The 20,628-nt window shown below is 40.2% G+C and overlaps 1 protein-coding gene across 2 annotated transcripts in view; it reads right to left on the bottom strand.

Annotated features, from left to right (window-relative positions):
- Positions 1 to 363: 363 nt before the first annotated feature.
- FAM120A (family with sequence similarity 120 member A) overlaps positions 364 to 20,628 on the bottom strand; it is a 115,866-nt gene continuing 95,601 nt past the window's right edge. Inside the window, exons 12-18 of one of the 2 annotated variants that reach the window (XM_014480148.2) lie at positions 19,720 to 19,834; positions 14,251 to 14,460; positions 12,038 to 12,221; positions 11,314 to 11,451; positions 9,040 to 9,181; positions 8,641 to 8,737; positions 364 to 2,278 (exon numbers count right to left, since the gene is read on the bottom strand). In XM_014480148.2, the coding sequence (XP_014335634.2) occupies positions 1,967 to 2,278; positions 8,641 to 8,737; positions 9,040 to 9,181; positions 11,314 to 11,451; positions 12,038 to 12,221; positions 14,251 to 14,460; positions 19,720 to 19,834 (1,198 nt within the window). In that variant the 3' untranslated portion in view covers positions 364 to 1,966. Of the gene's footprint in view, positions 2,279 to 8,640; positions 8,738 to 9,039; positions 9,182 to 11,313; positions 11,452 to 12,037; positions 12,222 to 14,250; positions 14,461 to 18,329; positions 18,378 to 19,719; positions 19,835 to 20,628 lie in introns of those variants that run through there. The other variant, XM_070375252.1, reaches the window with a different exon arrangement.

Here is a 20,628-nt window from a genome sequence, read left to right on the forward strand (position 1 = left end):
GGTAGAACAAAAAACGTGCATTAAGTAAAAACTAAACAAATACAGTATGGATTTGGCTTTTTAAAAAGTGGTTTAATCAAGATCAAATGTATTTCTTCCTTGGGCTTTTTAAAAAAAAACATTTAAATTTCTATTTCTAAGGCTGCTCTATCAAAGAATGTCTTTTTTGTAATTATGAAATTCAGGCATCAGCATCAACATAACTTGCACTTTGACAACACATGTTCCTTTAGAGCAAGACATGGAATGGGCAAAATACTTCTAAATTTTGGTTAATTGACTAAGCTCTTTAGTAGCTGTTTCAATTGGCATTAAACCTCAGTAAAATGGATGTTCTTACAAAGAATTTAAAGCCACACCATCTTTATACTAAAAGAATAAAGATTTTTATTAAGCAATTGTAAGTTGCATTCAATAGCCTTCAGATACACCACACCACAACCCATCTACAATCAGTCAAACCCAACAGCAGTTCATTCTTGCACAATCCATGAGTTAGGGCAAAACTCCCTTCAACTTACAGTAAGATCCTACTCAGGTCTTGCGGGCAGGGATTGGGGAATTACATCTCATTTCTGATCACTAATGTGTGATGAAGAGCATCAGGAGAATTATATGAAAACGAATAAGAAGTGATTCTGATTTCAAAGTACATTGTTTGGAAACATTAACAAAAACATCAAAATGATATAAGTATACCTGCTTCTACTAAATTCTTGATGGGAAAGTTCTCAAGAACAAGCAATTTGTTTCCTGCTACAGAAGGGGGGGTTGTTTTTTTTTGTGTTTTTTCTTTTAAAGATCAAAGGGATTTTTTTTGTTTTTCACAGAATTTCATATTTTGCTAATATGAAGGCATAAAACAGCAACAAAGAACAATAATGCATACAGCAGTGAATACACCAGGGTAATGTTGATATTTGAAACAGCTAGATAATTTGGGGGGTTTTAGAATAAATGCAACAGAGGTCAATAATCACAAAATTTTAAGGTTAGAGCAAGATCAGTCAATGACTAAACAGAGTTAACATCTTTTATAGGACTATTACTGATTATTAGCATTTTTGTTTTGCAAATGGGCACATACTGGTAAGAATGGAAGAAAGGACAATAACATGCATAATATTAACTACACACTTTAAAAATTATGAACCATGCAGAAGTTTAGCTCAAGTAAGTAGCACTAATGGTCTACATCCGATTCAAAACCACATAGTTCATTGATCACAGATGCATGGTATTAAGTCACGAAAAGTTTCAGAACACATTGTGTTGATTTTGAAAGGTCATTTGCATCTTCTATGATTTCAACTTTATCTCCATTTAACTTGCTTGTAAAGTATGTATGATGTACTGTATATTTAAAATCAGCAGAACGGCAATATTACTCTATAATTTTTTGTTTTGATAGTTGCACTTTTTTTCTTAACACAAAAGAACCACATCAACAGTGATGAATTTTAAGTAAGAAAGAAAAACTGTGGTTGTGCCTTATTTCTTTCATAATCATAAAATCAAAGCCTTAGACAAAGCTTTCTTGTGAACAGTAATGCAAAATCAAAGATAATGGCATACATATGGTGCCAAATGCTAAAAATGATATTTTAAGCTATATATACTTAAAGACTGCCAAAATTTGTTTTCTTTATAGTTCAAGAAACACAACTATAGGCTTTTGTCATTAACCAGTTTAAACTTTGTGTGTACTTCATTTTAAGTGTGGGAGTCAAATGCTCTTCATTTTCTTTCTCTCTTTTTGTTTTATTGTAGCATTTTGACTACAACTGGTTAAAACTAAAAATGTGTTGTTTAAATCTCTGATATCAAAGAGGGATCCGAATTTCCAAAGTCCTCATTTTTCTCTTACGGAAAGGAAAAAATGTACATAACTGTAGGCTCTCTTTCTCTCCAGATATTCCTAAATCCTTACCCTTCCAGCATCCTTCACCCTCTATAAAAAATAAGTTTACTCTTCTTTCTTTAAGACAGCTGCCTCCAGAGCATCAGCTCTACGGCAACCACTGTCTGTACTTAGTGCATTTAAGTGAGGATTTGTATTGCACGTCTTAGAGTCATTGTTCAAGGCACTTTCCGAGTGGCTGGGGGCCCTGGTGTCGCCCGCGCTCCCGTTCATCTGGGGAGCCGGCTTCTCCTCAGCCACCGCTCCGTTTTCAGCCAGGGACCCGTCTGAAGACATAGCGGAGGATTTAGATTCCCCGGATCTCGACTTCAGTTCTTTGGCCACTTCTTCTGCTGAAGCAGCATAGGGAGGCTTGCCCTATTAAAAATGAAAGACAGCAAGCAATAAGGCAGTGTTTGATAAACAGCGGGAGGGAGGAGACACCAACTGAGGCCTGGTAACTCACTGCAGATTCAAGAATAGAATGCAGTGAACGTGTGGCTGTGTCCCTCATTGTACGTACTCTCTACCCTATGCGTGTTATACACTATAATATACTCTATGCACTCTATTATATACTCCATATATTCTCTATACAGTTGACCCTTGATCAACATGGATTTGAACTGCCCAAGTCCACCATTATATGGATTTTTTTTCAGTTGATACGTACTATAGCCCTAAATGAATCTGCAAATGTGGAACTGTGGACATGGAAGAAAGGCTGACTATAAAGTTCTTTGAGGATTTTTGACTGCATGTTGTCCAAGGGTCAACTTCATAGTCCATATACACTCTGTAATACATATACATTCTATATTACATACTCTGTATCTGCTCTTCATTCTATTATATACTCTCTCCACTCTGCAGTCTATATACAGAGTAGAACTGGCGGTACCTATCACCCTTGCTTCTAGAGACACCCTCTTGTACACCAGGGTTATCATGTTTCCCAGCTGGGGCCATTTTCACACAGTGTCTTCTCATTTTAGTTTTGAATCCTGCAGTTCAGAAATACTCATGTAAACTTTTCTAGAAGTCAATACTTCTGTCATTCTCTAGGAACCTTGAGGAAAGTAATTAATATAAAAATACAGGAGGGCCAAAAGGGAAGAAAAATAATACTGACGATTTCAAGTACATGCTTTCAAATCTCAAAGCCCTCACTCTCTTAAGGAAAAAGTCCACTTCCCAGACTAAACACGTACGTGGTGCAGTATGCCAGTGGTGATGAAGCAGTTCCCTCACAGATGCCTGCTACAGGAAATGCTTCAAGGGGCCTGCTTATTAGGGAGCCGCCGTATAGTTATGAAGGATGCAGGAAGACTAAGAAGGAACGATAGCCTGTAGCTGTTTGGAAACAGACACTCCCTCTCTCTACAGCAAATTCTTCCCGTAAGCCCAGAACACCGCAAGGAGTCGCCCACCACTATAAGCACCACGAGCAGGGGGCAGCCCTGCCTCTTGTCCCACTGACACAGCCTCTCAGAACTGCCCCATCAGGATGGCAAGAACAGAGACAGGAAGGCCAGCGACTCAGGAAACAAGGTGCCAGTTATCATCTGTCCTTCTCAAGGGGCAAGAGTACTACTTTCACTTAAAAATGAGCAACAGGAAGTACCACAGTGAATTCACACATTATACCAATAAAAGATGGAACAGCATCCCCAAGGACAATGAAATACGTCAGAATGGCACGCCAGTAAATGATTCAGACTTCTTCCTCTGATTTTGAAACAGGCTATGACAGGACAGGATGAACAGGAACACATATTAACCCAGGAAAAGCCATCAAGTGAGGTGAAAACCTTAGGGAAGAATTAAAAATAAAAGAAAAAATAATTCCAGAAAGGAACACTAAACTAAAAGAAACACCACTAAGTAAACATCATATAATACCTGAAGGTTAAAGAAGAAAATTTTTAAAATCAGAGACAAAGAAAGGGAAATGCAGATCAAACTCACAATGAGATCCCATTTTACACCCACGAGGACGGCTAAACTCAGTAACAGAGAGTAGCAAGTGTTGCCATGGATGTATATAGTATTGGGATCTTCATACACTGGTAACAGGAATGGAAAATGCACTCACTTTGAAAATTTTGTGGCGCCTCAAATGCTTAAACACAGAGTTACCATATGACTAAGAAATTCACTTTTACATATATACTCAAGAGAACTGAAAATGTGTCCATACAAAAACTTGCACGTAAAGACTACAATTAACAGTGCTCTATTATATATTTAAAAGTTGCTGAGAATATCTTCAAGGATACATTCCCATCACAAGAAACGAAATCTGTAATTATGTGCAGTGATGGATGTTAACTAGACTTTGGTGATCATTTTGTAAATACAAGTATCAAATCATAATGTTGTATAAATGAAACTGATATAATATTGTGTCAATTATATCTCATTAAAACTTTGGGGGAGGACACAAAATATATGTGTTCTGTATATATGTGTTCATAGGACTGAAGCGACTTGGCAGCAGCAGCAGCAGCAGCATTATTCATAATAGCAAAAAAGTGGAAACAATCTAAACGTCCATCAACTGATGAACAAGTAAACAAAATGTAGTATTATCTAGACAGTGGCGCATCACTCACAATAATAAAGAATGGAGTCCTGGACTGGGGCACAGCAGGTGCATTTGTACAGAGGGCAAGTCCAGACAGAAAGCAGATCATCAGAGTCTATGAGGCTGGGGTGTGACTGCTCATGAGTAAAGTTTCTTTTGGGGTTCTTTTGGGGTGATAAATGTTCTGGAATTAGTGGTGATTGCTGTATGACCTCGAGAATACACTGAATTGTACACTTTAAACAGATGAACTGCATTAGTATATGAGTCACATCTTGAGACAAAAAGGAATCGAGAGTATGCCAAACAATGAAGACAGAGAACCAGAGATGAAAAGAAACCAAAGCAAAAGAACTGAAATGAAAAACAAGTAATTCAAGAAAATTTTCTGGGGAAAAAAAAAAAAAATTGAAATTATGCCTGGAAAGAAAGTATTGCATATTGAGTGCAATGACCCAAGAATGACCAGCACTAAACTTCAGCGAAAAAAAATGAAAACTGGGGTTGTGGCAGGGGTGGGGTGGGGGAGAAAACAATTTAGGCATTTAGGTCTAAACAGCAAATGACTTCAAAGGGAAAGACAATTCAATTATTATTAGTCTTTATTAGTCATAAAGCAAAGCTTTATGACAGAAGAAAATCATATAACATGTGTAAAGTCTCTTGAGAAGATGTAAACCAATATTTCTGATTACTGGGAAAATAAACTACTTTCAAATTACTGTTATCCTAAGTCCTCCCTAGGAACTCACTAAAGAAAAGAGCCTCAGAGGGACAAAATGGACCAGCAGCCTCAAGGCTTATGGGGCACAGGACATAGTTATCTACAGACCCTGGACAAATGTAGCTGAAAGGATAATGTACCCTGGACAATGTAGACAGTAGTAGCATAGCTTCTTTTTAAAATGTGAGAATGGTGGGGGAAAAGGGGAAAGCATATACCAACACTTTAACTGTCTCCTGTGATTGTGCTAGTGATAGAAGTATTAGCTATTCCTCAAGGTAAGAGAAACCCAAGTAAGACGGTAGGCACTGAGAGAGGGGATCAGAGGGCAGACTGACTGAAACCACAATCACAGACAACTAGCCAATCTGATCACATGGACCACAGCCTTGTCGAACTCAGTGAAACTAATCCATGCCCGTGGGGCCACCCAAAATGGATGGGTCATGGTGGAGAGGTCTGACAGAATGTGGTCCACTGGAGAAGGGAATGGCAAACCACTTCAGTATTCTTGCCTTGAGAACCCCATGAACAGTATGAAAGGCAAAAAGATAGAATACTGAAAGATGAACTCCCCAGGTCGGTAGGCGCCCAATATGCTACTGGAGATCAGTGGAGAAATAACTCCAGAAAGAATCAAGGGATGGAGCCAAAGAATTGTGGGCAGGAGGAGAAGGGGATGACGGAGGATGAGTTGGTTGGATGGCATCACCGACTCGATGGACATGGGTTTGGGTGGACTCCAGGAGTTGGTGATGGACAGAGAGGCCTGGCGTGCTGCGGTTCATGATGTAGCAAAGAGTGACACGACTGAGCAACTGAACTGAACTGAACAGACTGTGTATGCAATGTGGGATGAAATAAATGAGGAGCTACGGGATGTTCTAATTTAATCATTCTCTGGGTTCTTAGGAACCAAGATTCTCAGGAGGGAAGAAAGGACACACTGACATAAATAGTAAACGTTAAGTCAAATTCCTGAAATTCTGAATTTGCATTAGAAGAGTCAATTTAATTGGGGTGGGCAGGAACAGCAGATTATATGTATATATGTTTGCATGTGCATTATACATGAGTGTGCATGGGTACACCTCTTCCCTCTAGATCTGTTCATAGGAAAAGCCCAGAAATGGTGACTTGGTCTAGAAGAAAGAACATACAGATTTAACAGAGATGAGACTAAATACAAGCCTTATAGTCTTCAGTTTAAACTGAAAACATCAGTGTGAATTCAAGAGAATCCTACCTTTAAAAAATATAATAAAAAGCATATCGTTTGTGTGTGTGTTTATATATATAAAGAAATAGGACTGTGTGTGTCTATGTACACAGAACACTAGGAACTGTGACTGACACTATGGCCACTTATGTCCATCAGGGAGTGCTCTTACTGTGGTCTTGAAATGCTGTTTCTCACTAAAGAAACCAAGAAACAAAGAGAAATGACTGTCACTGGTTTGCTGGGCTGGGTGATACACCAGACAGGAAGTTACTGAAGACTAGAGGTCACAGCAAAGGGTCCCAGTGGCCAAGGACAGGTGAGTTGAGCTACAGAACCATGTGTTCATCTATAGCTTTCCTGAAGGGCTGTAACACTGAGGCACCAAATGGAAAGCGAAGGGAAGCATTTCTTTATAAAAATATCCCAATAAAGAAAAACAAATGATGGAATGAGAGTCTCTTCATTTTTCAATCTGCAGTACATAAATGGATCAACAGGTTCTAACACATAAAAAACGATAAGCAGACAGGAAAGCACGCGACTCCACTGCAGTCTTGCCACAGGGACAAACCGAAGGACAATGAAGCATCCAGATCCAGCTACGAGTGGGCAAGAAAGGTCAGAGTCACACAAGGAACAGCACCGTGAGTGTGCACTCAGCAAAAGCCAGGATTCTGAAGGTGACATAGCCTGAGTTGTGCTTCAGTTGATAAATGAAGGAAAAAGGGAGGGAGGGAAACCTGGGGATTCAGAGAGACTTAGAAGACATAGCAAACTAAAGAAAACGAATACAATTCATCAAGCGTCTAGGAAGGCACATACGAGTGGTAAAAAACCAGAAAGTGACAAGGGAGAAATAAGTGTAAAACTCCAAGGTCGTGGTTATGTTGTGCAGAGGGAGGCAGGAGGTTAGTGTTGTGACTGGGCCTGTGAGGCTCTTGGAAAGAGCTGGGAAAATGCTACTCATCACATGGGTGATGGCTCCATGGCTATTTGCCTTATATCTCATTTAACTACATTTTGATATAGTTTTTTTTTTATATCTAGGTGTGTGTGGTTTTTTTGGTATCTAGGTTTTATAATGAAAATGAAAGTGCTTAAGCATTATAGGGATACATATTTCCCACTACTAGCTCAGGAAAGGCCCTTGTACCCACCAAGGATGACTGTAATGAAAAACCAGAGGCATTTTATAGGACAAGCTCCAGGCTGGAGAAGTAAGAAAGAAGTTCTCCTCCTTCTCATCTACCCGCTAAGAGACTGAGAGTACCTCTGGCTCAAAAGAGCATTTTGATGAAGGCTGAGGACGGTCAGGGCGGGACAACAGGGGAGCCGGAATGAGCTGAGGACCTCCCCCTTGCTGGATGCTGCACGGCAAACAGGGGCTGCCTGGATCTGTTTTCAGGCAAGAGACTGTTTCTGTACTTGACTTATTTGATGTATTTCATCAAAATACAGAAGCTATCAAGATGCTAAGATCACCTGGCAAAGGCAGAAGTTTTATTTTCTCTTGGCCAACTATTTCCAAATAAGGATTATTAATTAATAAATGAGTCACACAAGTGTACTCCTCTTAATGTTTACAAGGATGCTATGAGAAAAAAATTGTGTACTTTAATTAAAGCCATAATTCAATAAATGAGACAACGTAATACAGTGTTAAGGTTGACTGGTCTTTTTAAAACATCATTCTCAAGGGGAAATGCATCAGAATCCAGGTCCTAAAATGGAGTATCCAAAGCGGAAGAAAGTTCTAGCTCTTTCATGAAGACAGACAGTCTGTGACTTTATTTTCTCATGAGCTGATCCTTTCATGGAAGAACTAGTCAAGATGGTGCAGGAGGAAAAAAAAATGCACTGTTCTAGCACTTACAAAGTCACAACTTCTTTTTAAATCCTAAATGTGATTCACCTAAATGATGGTTTATAATATAGATAGCATTAACAGCTTCTGGATTATTCTCAGCTAAATTCCCAGGTACAGCACGCGAACACGAGCTCACACGCTTTACCCCACACGATGCTAAAACGGTCTGGGTTTGCGGGAAGGTGGGTTTGAGGGAAGGTACATTTGAAAACCACCAGGTGCCACTATTGGGTCAGAAGCCTTCCAGCGCCCCCCTCTCTGGTCAGGGGCCCTGAAACACTGGCCGGGCAGAGCAGGCGCCCAGAACTGAGCTGGCACTAGCACTGCATGGTGCTATTACCTGAATCGCACCCTGGTTTTTATAGCCTCTGCCATAGTACCTTCCACCTCTTCCAAATGTTCGGATCACTGGAGTGGAAATAACGCCTCTTGGACGCCTAAACACATAAAAGAGAACAAAAGCAAACAGACTTGTATCTCTTAAAGATAACATTTAAAATAATATCAAATGGATTTAAAGGTGTCTAGTCTATGCTATAGGAAGCACAGACTTTAATTTCTGGATAATTCTTTAACAATGGTTTACATAATTACATACTGTTGTATATAATGGAATCCTACATAACCAATAAAAATATATTTAATGATATAAAGATGTTACCAGTAAGCTTATAATTAAAGTAACAGGTAAGAGGTTGGTTTTATTTACACAAATACATTTTCATGGTTCAGAACTCACCCTCTTGCTGGTCCTCCAACAGAAACTACCTGCAGGGGGAAAGGCCCACGGCCGCCTCGGCCCCGTCTGCTCCCAGCCCAGTGGCCAACCACGGTGCCAGCTATTTCTAGCTTCCCTCCCTGAGAAGGTATAGGTTGGATTCCTGCACAAAAGTAGATGAAAAAAATCTTGACAATCACAGAAATAGCAAAGAGAAACAAGTAAGCAATTTCTTTTCAAATGTGGTTTCTACTTCATATGAAGCCCTTTCTCTTCCTTTCTAAAGACTTCTTGTTTATTATGTGAACTATCTTTGCAGACAGTTTGATTTTAATGATTTTAAGTTGTCATTAAAAATATATCTGAAAGTAAGACAACTGTGTTGGCTACTGGAAGAAATCACAACTGAAATTAAGTTATGGCTGAAAAATGAGTACAGCTATTAGGAAGAAACAGATCCAATAAAGTACTGGGTATACATGGCACACCTTCCACATTATCAAGATAGAAATCTGCAAATTCAAATGTTTTTCTCTTTGGGTAATTACTTAGACTTTACTACCTTAACAAAACATTACAGAAATTAATCAGTAAAGCTAGCCTGTTAAGTCTCATTGTGTTATTAAATGATAATTTCCCTAGGCAGGGTTACAAATATTCCTTGTATTCACTAACTTCTATTAATTACTGGTAGCCTGAATATTCCAAAGTCTTCTAACTTACCTAAGAAAATGCTTAGACAATTAATTGATACCAAAATTTCTGATAAAAACAAAACAAAACAGAACCTCAAGCATCTTCTTTTTTGGGAGATGGAAAGGATTATAATAAATTCTCCATCATCCGGATGTTAGCCATGATCATTAACAGCTAGGTAGCGCTGTCCAACAAAACCTACAAATAAGTCTTACATTTTCTAGTAGCCACATTAAAAAAGTAAGAACACATAAAGTAAATATTAATAACATATTTTATTTAACCCAATATACCCAAAATAACATGTAATCAATATAAAAAACTACTAATGAGACATTATGCATTCTTTCTATGTTAAGTCTGTAAAATTAGGTGCGCGCTTAGGACACAGCTCAGTTTGGATGAGCCACAGTTCAAGTGCTTGAAGGCCACATGTGGCCAGCGGCTACCATACTGGACAGTGGAGATCTGAATTCCAGACACAATTTGGTAAAAGTTAGGAAGCACGTTCCTACTGTCATTTCAGACTAAACCACTGACAGAGCAGTGTTCACAGTCAGGACTCCTCCCCACCCCCCCAACAGTATTTTATCACAACTGCAGGCCAGCATGAGTTTCCAGGCAAGGGTTGCAAAAAGCTGAAGCTGATTGTAAAGCAGAGAACACACATTACTGCGCATTGTGTGATGCGCAGTAACAGGAGGAAAGCACCCTGGAAAGCCAGGAGAACTAAGGGGAGGCAGGAGCAGGCATGCAAGTACAGCAGAAGAAAAGTGGCTTCCACAGCTACAGAGAGAGGGCAGCGTTCACCCAGAAGAGTATTACTATTACAAAAGATGTCTCTAGTAGCTTCTGTAAGAACCCAAGTAACTCAACTGGAAAAATATTTCTGATCAAGAAAGGCTTGCCTATCCTAAAAGTTCTTCAAAACTGTATTTGAGTAATCCTGTAACACTGACTTGACAGTCAGGTTTAGATTTGCAGTCCCAAAATGTGGCATTTATGACAAAGTTACAAGTCATGGGCTTCAAAGTACAGCAAAATCACGAGATAATATTTCAAAACTCAATGTTCAGACTTTTTCTCACCCTCACAAGCCTAATATGAATGAGAAGAGAAGCAATGGAAATTTAAACCAGACTCTTTTATTAGACTTTTCTTCACTAATATTTCTCTGAAAAAAACTATGAAAAACTCTTTTATGCCAAGAACTGTACAATGCCCTTAGATTCTTCTATACAAGCATGATCCTCTTTAACTAGAGAGGGCTGTTAGAGAACACGAAAGCAAAAAAACGTCCCTGGGAATGAATGGGCAACCTGTCTATCACAGGAGGCAATGATTAGGAGGCAGGTGCACAGAAGGGCTGTGTGTGGACACACTGGTCCCGCTGGAAGACAGAGGTGGGTCAGAGCAAAGCTGCCGCAGAGACCCGGGGGGAGGCAGAGGCTGGCAGATGAGCAGCAGCAAATACCAGAGTGGGGGCCTATCAGAAAGGACTTGGTGCTGGAGTCAGGACAGACAAGGAGGAAGAAGAGCCAGAAGGAGCGGGAAGCTGCTGGTGGAAAAAAGCTCTAGGAGGAGTTGTGGCATAATTACCGCCCTGTGACTTGCTAGTCCTGCTGCTGTCACTGCCTGAGAAGGCTCCACAGTGTCCTGTTGCTGTCGCCACTCGGAAGGCACGGTAAGCGCCTGTCGCTACAGTTTCCCCATAGGGGCTTCCAAAGCCACAGACTCCTGTGGGACCCGGGTGGAGAGAGACGGGAGAAGCCATGAGGAACTGGGTTCAGGGAAAGCCACCAGTGGGCTTTCAGGCAGAGAGACCCCCGTGCCCTTCAGTTGTTCTTACACCATTAGCTGCCAGGGAAGAGCCTCCTGACTCTTCTGTTCACAAGCAACACAGGAAAGTCACCTTGCCTGCTCTTTGAGGAGCCTCTGGAGACCAAACACTATTGCTATGGGCTCTGCCACAGGCTTGGGAGGCAGCCTTAGTGGAGGACAGCTCCGCTGACCCCACAACATGAGAAAATCTTAAACCACAAATGTCAGCAGAGTTTTTGGCTACACTGACCAATTTAAAAATCATATCTCTGCAATAGCTTCTGCTCCCACTCCCTTTCCCATACGTAATCTCTTCCAGGATCAAGTTTATTCCTTTCTAATGTGAAGAGCTGTTGCTGCAAACTTCATAACTAAGGCTGAGAATTATTTACAAGGTCTCAACACAGCAGGATACAGCTCACTGAGAAGGCCTGCATGTTATGTATGTGTGTCTGTCTCCCCACACTAGCAAGTCCGTACCTACAGTGGTGGACACACTCACCTGCAAAGCCCCGCCCTCGGCCCTGGGCCGGGGGGACGGGCCCGAAGTGCCGTGGGTACACAGAGGTGGGGTAGAAAGGCAGCGCCGCTGGCGGTGGGAAGGGGAGTGGGTGGCTCTGCCGGGAGAAGTTCAGCCCTTCCAGGATGCTTTGTCGCATCTTTTCTACCTTGGCAGCTTGCTCGGCCTGGAAGTCAAGGACTGGCATGTGAAAACTTCATTCACAAATTCAATTCAATTGAATTGGAATGAACAGGAAGAAATAAGACATGCTGACCACTATGCTACGCCTACATGTGTGTTAACCACTTAGTCATGTCCTACTCTTTGTGACCTCATGGACTGTAGCCCGCCAGGCTCCTCTGTCTGTGCTTATTTACCCATAAATAACACAGCCACAATCTGCTCAGTGAATGCAATGTTACTGTTGTTGTTGTAGTATAGTCGGTAAGTCCTGTCTGACTCTGTGACCCCATGGACTATGGCCCACCAGGCTCCTCTGTGCGTGGGATTTTCCAGGCAAGAGTAACTGGAGTGGCTTGCCATTTCCTTCTCCAGAGGATCTTCCTGACCCAGAGATCAAACCTGTATCTCCTACATCTCCTGCATTGTCAGGCAGATTCTTTACCACTGAGCTACCAGGGAAGGCCACAGAATGCAAACATGACCACAAAAGCAAAAAAAAAAAAAAGATACTTTATCTCATAATCTTATAAAACAAGAATTTAAATTTCTACCTTCTCAACATATTTTTAGATGAGAACCACTTAGTATTAACTGAAAACAAATTTGGTTCTCAAAATCAATGACTAAGTCCAGACAAGTCATGCTCGCAGCCTTCCTTCCGCTCATGCACCAGGGAGTAGACGATGCCGAGTTCACGTCTTTAAATTTTACTTTCCTAACCAATTCAATTTTAGGTCAAACATTCACTTTACAGAAAAGGAACTGAGGCAAAGAGTAGTAGATGCTTCTTAAGAGATGCCTGGAGCTCTCTAATAGAGAAAGGACAATAGACCAATTGACCTGTCCATGGGGCTACCAGTGAGGTAGCCTGCACAAATGTGAGCAATACAACTTGTGTGTGTCAAATTATACTGCAAAAAAACACTGAGTGTCTTTTGTTGATAAATACATAAATATGTATGTGCTAAGTCGCTATACCAGCAACAAATCTTTAATCAGAGAACCTGAAAATCTGCTTACTCTGTAAATTTGTCTTTAAACTGAGCTGAACTTAAGCAGCATGTGGAAGAATACATGTTTTGTAGTCTAAGGTTAAAAAGCAAAAAGCTTGCAGCATATGTGAACTTCTTTTATATACAAAGGGACAAGATAACCCGATGACCTACTTCACTTTATTTTTAAATTAGAACTGTAACAAGTACAGTCAATCCTGACTATTCATGAGTTCCACATCTGTAAACTCAGCCACTTGCTAAAATTTATTTATAAACTCAAAATCAGTACTCCTAGCATTTTCACAGTCATCTGAAGACATTCACTGAGTGGAATAAAGCTTGAGTTGCCACCTAAGGTTAAAGAAAGCACAGCACTTCCTTCATGCTTCAGTCTTTATACTGTAAACATGTGTCCAGTCACCATCTCCTTAGTGCCACAATTTTGTGTTTTTGTGAATGATTTTGCTGTTAGAATAGCACAGTGCTGAGTATTGGCTAGTGTTCCCAAGTGCCAGGCTGTGATGTGCCGTACAGACAAAATGCGTGTGTTAGTTAAATGAGCTTTGTTGAAGCTGAGTTATAACGTTGCCAGTCATAAGTTCAATGTGAGTGAGTTAACAATGTATATGCATTAAGAAGTATTTAAACAGAAATATACATAAGACAAGGTTATTGTCTTATTGACTGACTGATGAAGACGATGCAACAGAAGGCTTGCAGGACCCTAACCCTGTATTTTCCCTAAGTGCAAAAATTCAGTATTTGCTAATTCAGTGTTCAAGGTGAATTCATACAGTACAATTACTGTGAATAATGAGAACCAAGTGTATGTTCTGGGCTCAGCTCATATGGGCACTGAATTGACATTTAGTTACACACTGGGCTGGCTCAATCTAAATTAAATTCTTGTTGCATGGGCTCATTACAAATTCAGTAGGAAAGACAACAGATTAGCTAGTGAACATTATTTCGTTCTGGTTAGAAGGGGCCACCCCCTCCTCCCTGCCCCACCCAGCCTGCTTTCCTGCAACTGACCTGACCATCACAGAGGTCGATGAGTGGGGTCTTTTCCCGGCTTGCTTTGAGGAGTTTGGACTGGAAGAGCTTCCCATCAAAATACATCCAAGGACAGCAGTGTTCCCAGGGTACTGGCTGGCCACATGCGTCGTTTGCAAACAGGGCCATGTCCACGCCACTCATGAAGAGAGCTGACAGCTGAATGCCTCGGGGGTCGAGGTTCTCAATCTTTAAATGGAAAAGAATTATTTCTATGGAGTAAGAGTACTACAGCATCCAACTCTTGCAATGTCTGACTATAACTCTCCATGGGTCATAAGGACACCCCTCAACCAAATGCCCCTAAGTAGCTCTATCACTATCTTACAGTGACTTAACACTGACCTGTCTGAACAGAAAGACTTTTTATGTTATTTAACAAATTTAAGTTTAAGAGGCTGTTTTATAAACATACTGAAATATTTCAATTTGAAATTTGTAAAGAGTTATACAAGTGTAAATCAATACTGTGTTTAAGGTGGACACATGACAAAGTAACAAATCATTAATGGTCTCCTTAGCAGTTAAGAAGCCCACAATTCATTTATGAAATAAAATTTTATACTGCAGATTCTAAACACTGGTAATATATTAACAGAAATGTGGTAAAAAGGAATATTCTATTAAGATTCTGCATTTTTAAAGTAGTTATCTTAAAAAAATTATTTGGAAAGAAATTACTTGGTATAATTTCATTCTAAAGCTTATATTTTATGTCTATTTTATATGTTAATGTTTTAGATAGCAACTTATTAATGAGACTGTCAAAATGTTTTAGGAGAAATGGATAGCTTATAAATGAAAGAACACAACAGCAAAAACACTGTATCTGAACCATGCAGACTATCAGAGTCTAGAGACTTGCATTTCTGGGTTCTTTTCCCTCAAGTCATTGGTGCTGTGAGCCTTCCTTTGTACACATAGCCCTTTCTTCTAGCATCTAATGCACAGGACAAGAAACACTGACAAATACAGTCAACTCTTGATTATCTGTGAAGGACCTAGTTTGTGGATTATCCAGGACTGAGTTTTAACTGTCCTGATGTCTGTCTTCCCACCATGCATGTTTATTTTCTAAGGTTATGGTATCTTGCGAATGCAGTCTTTATGCGTACCAAACTAAGCAATGCCTAACTGTGGCAGGTAAACGAGCTTTTCATTAAAGAGAAAAAAGATGACTCCGGTGCCAAACACTAATGAACTTAGGATTATCTGATGTTTTGTGCTGTCGTTGTCAACATTCCCCATTATCAGCTAACACCATATTTTTCAACTTAAAAAAAAACCAAAACAACACAAAAAACAAAACTTGAAGTCAATGCAGTGAAGAACTTCCTGAACCTGAAGAAGTCTGTCCCTCCCAGCCCACGCCTGCTGGCTTCTGCTTGTCCAATGTAGTGCTGGAAAGAGTAACTAATAAGCATATTCAGTTGAGGGCATGTGGGTTCGGGATGATAGATGAATTTTTACATTTATGAGCAGAAAGCGGGGCGGGCACAAAATGGAAATAAAAAAAGTCACCTAACTTACTTAGATCCCTACTGATCCTGCCTCTCTCTGCACTGCAGAAAGGAAGTGGAAATCCCTTTCTTCTGAGTCTCGAGGCAGAGAAAGAGTTTCTCCTTCCTAAACACTGACGCTGTGGGAAAGTGTCACAGCAGCGATGCCAGCCTGAGCTTGGGGGCTACCCGTGCAGCACCCATCTCCTGGCCTCTCTGCAGGGATGATGGCAACCAGGCCTCTAGCCACTCTCTTGCTGCCAGTCCACAGTCTTCTAGGCCGGGAAGGGAGGGCCTGGTCAAGGCGGAGGGGAAGGCAACGGTGATGCTGATGCTGCTCTGAAGAAAACAAAGTGGCAGCAGCGTCCTTCGGGGAAATTCGATGCTACCGTCATTTCTTAGTGACTGGTGGCGCGGGCCATATCTACCCTCAGGCCTCACTTAACTAACAGGGCTCAAACCCACTTTGGCAGATGCCCATCTGAGTGCTGAGGCTAAGAAATAAGAGCCAGAACACAGAGGCACCTCAGTTAAAACAAGTAACTTCCCAGTGAGCTGATGGGAGGAATGGCTAAGTCTACCTTATCCACACACATATATATTTATTTTAAATGACTTTATCATTACTTAATGAACTATGTTTTTATGGGTTTAAGAAATGATTTTCAAGTCAATTAGTTTTAGAAATAGCAGCTATTAATTTAATAAAGGAAAGTTCTTAGAAACTGTCTAAATAAAGTGAATAAAATCTCAATTACTCTATGATTTCACTTGATTCAAAAAAATTTTAGTTATTTTACATGGTACTTTATACTTCATTCCCTAAATGTTAATTGTACATATAACACTATCTAATATTTATGGGGCACTTACTAAATATGTATCTGATACCGCACTAAGTATTTTTTCATATATTATTTCATTAACATCTCAACAACTGTATGTGTGATACTGCTGTTAGAACTCCATTTCATGGATGGAGAAACTGAGTCACAGAGAGCTCAAGGTCACAAAATTGATAACTGGTAGCACCAGAATCTGAACTCTTGATCATAGAAATGGCTGTAATATTCACATTTTAACCTCATTCTCTTATACCACAGAAGATAAAATATTCACCATTATTCAAAGTTCCTTAACTAGAAAAATAGTGACAAGATTTTGTAATCTTATAGGAAACACAAATATGGAACGTATCTCCAGCCAATTAGTTGAAGAACCAAATTCCAGTGAGGTTTACTTTGTCCAACTTCTAATTACTGGGCAACAGACTCTTACTTTGATTTGGCATATTTACCTATATGCACAACAATTCTTACAGGTATCACAGACATGCTGCACGTCCCTAATACTGTCTTTAAAGCTCTTCATTTTCCATCTTTTAATGCTGCACTTGGCATGTGAAACTGTTAAAAGAATTTAAGGCAATTATAGGGATGTCAAGAGCAAGGGAGAAAGAAACTGGATAAATATTAAAACTGTACAAAGATCTTTCTCTTCATCCTTTACCCGCCCTCCTTCAAATACAGCATCAGTGCTGACTTTACCTTAGTCTTTATGTTTGTGCTGGTAACCTAGGAGAGGTGCCAAAAAATAAAAAATAACAGGGAAAAAGTGAGGGCTGTTAATCACTGAGCCACGCAGAACACTCATCAATTGTTCAGGGTTGTGGCGGGAGGACAGAGAATGGACAAGATGAAACTCTTGCAAATTCATTTAAACCAATGGTTTCAACATCTTTTCCCAAACCTCCCATCAGAATAGCCATCAAGAGGGCAAACTGTCAAAATTAGGTCTTTCCCTTCTGTTCTCCTCTTTATTCTCAAAGCACATGATGGGCAAAAATGGGAGAAGAAAAACAGGATCTGGGCAATCCACAAACTGGATAATGGCCTCTAAAACAACAACAAAAATCAAGAGTTGACTATATCCTAAGCAGGAAAACGGTGTTTTATAGAAAAGCACTGTCACTGCTTTTGAAATATCAAAACAACTTTAACGGTTAAGTGAAAAAGCCATTTTGAAATTTACTTTTCTATCACTGAATTTTGGGACTCTCAGTCTCTGCATAGGGATTTTTGTTCATTTAAATAATGATTAGTTCTCAATCTGATAACTGAGAGGATCACTGATCTTAAAAAACAAAACACCCCAACTATTTCTCCCCCCAATGAACACTGTTATTTTCCCTTCCAGCTCTCTCAGGATTTATGGTGCTCGTGAATGAAGCACTAATGATGCAGGCTGTCCTTGGTGAAAGGAGCACAGACCTCCAGACCAGCAAGACCCAAAGGGACAGTGGTGGGCTTGAAGTAACTGCACATAAAATGGGTCTTTCTAAACACAGCTCTAGAAATGCCTGGCTTTAGATGAAGAATCAGGAGAAAATCATGAAAGCACTAAGACCTCAAAAGAACCAAAATGAAAGCTTAGAGTGTGACTATCTTTCAAAAGTTATATCCTATGTGTTGATCCAAAAATGAAAAGGATATGGGAGAAGATGAACTTTGAGTAAAAGCAAGTTGATGGTGAATAAGGCTTGGTGGGCATACCTGATACCTGGCGGTCTGATTTTCAGAACTGGGATGTCAATACTGATGTAATAATCTAAATAAGAGAAACAGGAAGTAGAGGTAGAGGGATGGCACCACACTCTAGTCAAAGTATTTACCACACCCCTGAGCACAGTCTGCTGATGAAGACGGTGGTGATGGCACCACTCTAGGACACAGGACGAGGGGCCTGCACTTAGTGCCAGCCTCTCAGGGGACACCCGGCCAAATATTCTACAACGAAAACTTAAACTCAGAACCATTAAAAAAATTTCTCTCTAAACTACAAAGTAAAGAATATAATTTGAGGTAGACTCGCCTAAGTTTGGTTGTCTTTAGTTTAGCTTGTTTCAAAGTCATCAGAAGCCTAAGGTGATCACAAATGACATGGGGTCCACACGGTTGAGGGCCAACACTGGATTACTGAATTTAACTCAATAATTTAGGGGCAACCACAGATTTATTGAGCCCCAACAGTAGAATACTGAAAACCCATCAAATGAGCCTAAAATTCTTCTGCAGGGTAAGAACGCCTTCATAAAGAATGGTAAAAAGATCTAAAAGTGAAGGCAATTTTGTCAAAAGAGATTACTTGATTACAAATCAAATTTTGTAAAAAAACAAACAAAAAACACAAACCACAACAAAAAAAAATCAAACCAATGGCAAAGAAAAAACCAAAACCCTGTACATTAAAAAGAAAAGGCAGATCCACTAATTTAGCTAACTCTGAAGTCTTGAACTTTCTAAAATTTAGTGTAGAAATTAGAAAGCAAGTACAGCCATGTGGACATAGTGACTAATAAAAGTGCACTGAAAAGATAAGCACACCAAAAAACCAGGTGACAAAATGGACAAAATTAATACTGTCAAAACAATCAAAGGAAAAAAAAAAAGAATACTAGAAGGGAAAATTAAAAGGAATACGATGTTAAATGCTGACTAGAAGGGCACAGGAATGATGACATAATATTGTTCTTCAAGTGGTTTTTTAAAAGGGATTTATAATACCAGGAGGGCAAAGACTATTTTTTTTTTTTTTTTTTAGAGAAAACGAATGTTGTATTTAGGAATAATAGAACGAAATAAGAAAAAGACTCCTGGCCAGATGTTAGTAAACTCTTAGGACCAAGCCCTCCCAGGGTTTGGGATCCCCACCTGAAATAAAAGGCAAGTTTACTTCCTGATGTGAAAAACAAGAATAAATACCCACTGGTAAACAAGGGAAAAATCTTTATCACACAAAAGTAGACTTGACTGTTTCTATAACCCTTTTGCCCTGAGGCTCTTAAGTTCACGTCATTAGTATTACTAGTTTAGTGCACTGAGTGACTGCTTGGTGAGCCATGGCTCCAAAATAAGACCTCCCAAAACAAAGAATGAGGTTTGTAGATTACCTTGAGCTCCTGCAGCTGATCAGGCTCATAGAGTTTGGGGGACAGCGCCTGAGCCAGGAAGGCATCCAGCTCCTGGCGACGCAGTATCCGTGCTCCAGGCCACTGCACCATATACCTACAGGGGGTGGACAGAGAGGGTCTGGTGTCAGGATGGAGCAGTCACCAGTCACACGCACAACCTGGTGGTCGGCTTCTAGGGAGAGTCAGGATGACACAAACCAAGGAGGCCTCTACGGACTTCTTAGCCAGCTTCTCTAGTTTCACTGGATGATGCCAGTTACAAATGGAAACCTAATCATTAGCTGGGCTGATCAGAATGTTTGATTCTGCAATAATTAACAATAGCATACTAAATAAGAACACACTGCAAACCAGCTGGTAATTTTTTTTTTAGTATATAACTTATATATTTTTCTGAGGGGTTTAAACTCTGAAAATATATGTTAAGCACCAATTTATATGATTTATCTATTTTAATTCAATACACAGTACCTGGGAGGTAGGTCCTAAGTCCAAATAAGCAAGATTTACCTCCTGATAAAGAGTTAAGTCTTGTGTAAACTGTCTGCACGGAAGGGGCTCTGGTGGTGGCAGGTGAATGCCCTGCAGTGGAATAGGAAGTGACAGCAGGGGCAATAAAGCTTCAGGCTTCAGAACCGGCACCTGAAGAGCTAGTGCCAGCCATCCCTGGGGTCATGCAGGCGTACTGGGGCCACCCTGGTGTGAGCACCTAAAGGGAAATCAATTTCTAAATCTCCAAACTTCCATTTGTACTATCTGCCTGAGAACTGGCAGGTGTCCATAGTCCCTCTTCTCTACTGATCACTTCCCTTTACTCATCTTGCCGCTCAGCACTGGCCCAGTGACAACCTCCAAAGCACTAGGTAAAGGCACAACCCCAAACAGTAT

The sequence above is a fragment of the Bos mutus genome, chromosome 8, assembly GCF_027580195.1.
Source record: "Bos mutus isolate GX-2022 chromosome 8, NWIPB_WYAK_1.1, whole genome shotgun sequence".
Classification (NCBI taxonomy): domain Eukaryota; kingdom Metazoa; phylum Chordata; class Mammalia; order Artiodactyla; family Bovidae; genus Bos; species Bos mutus.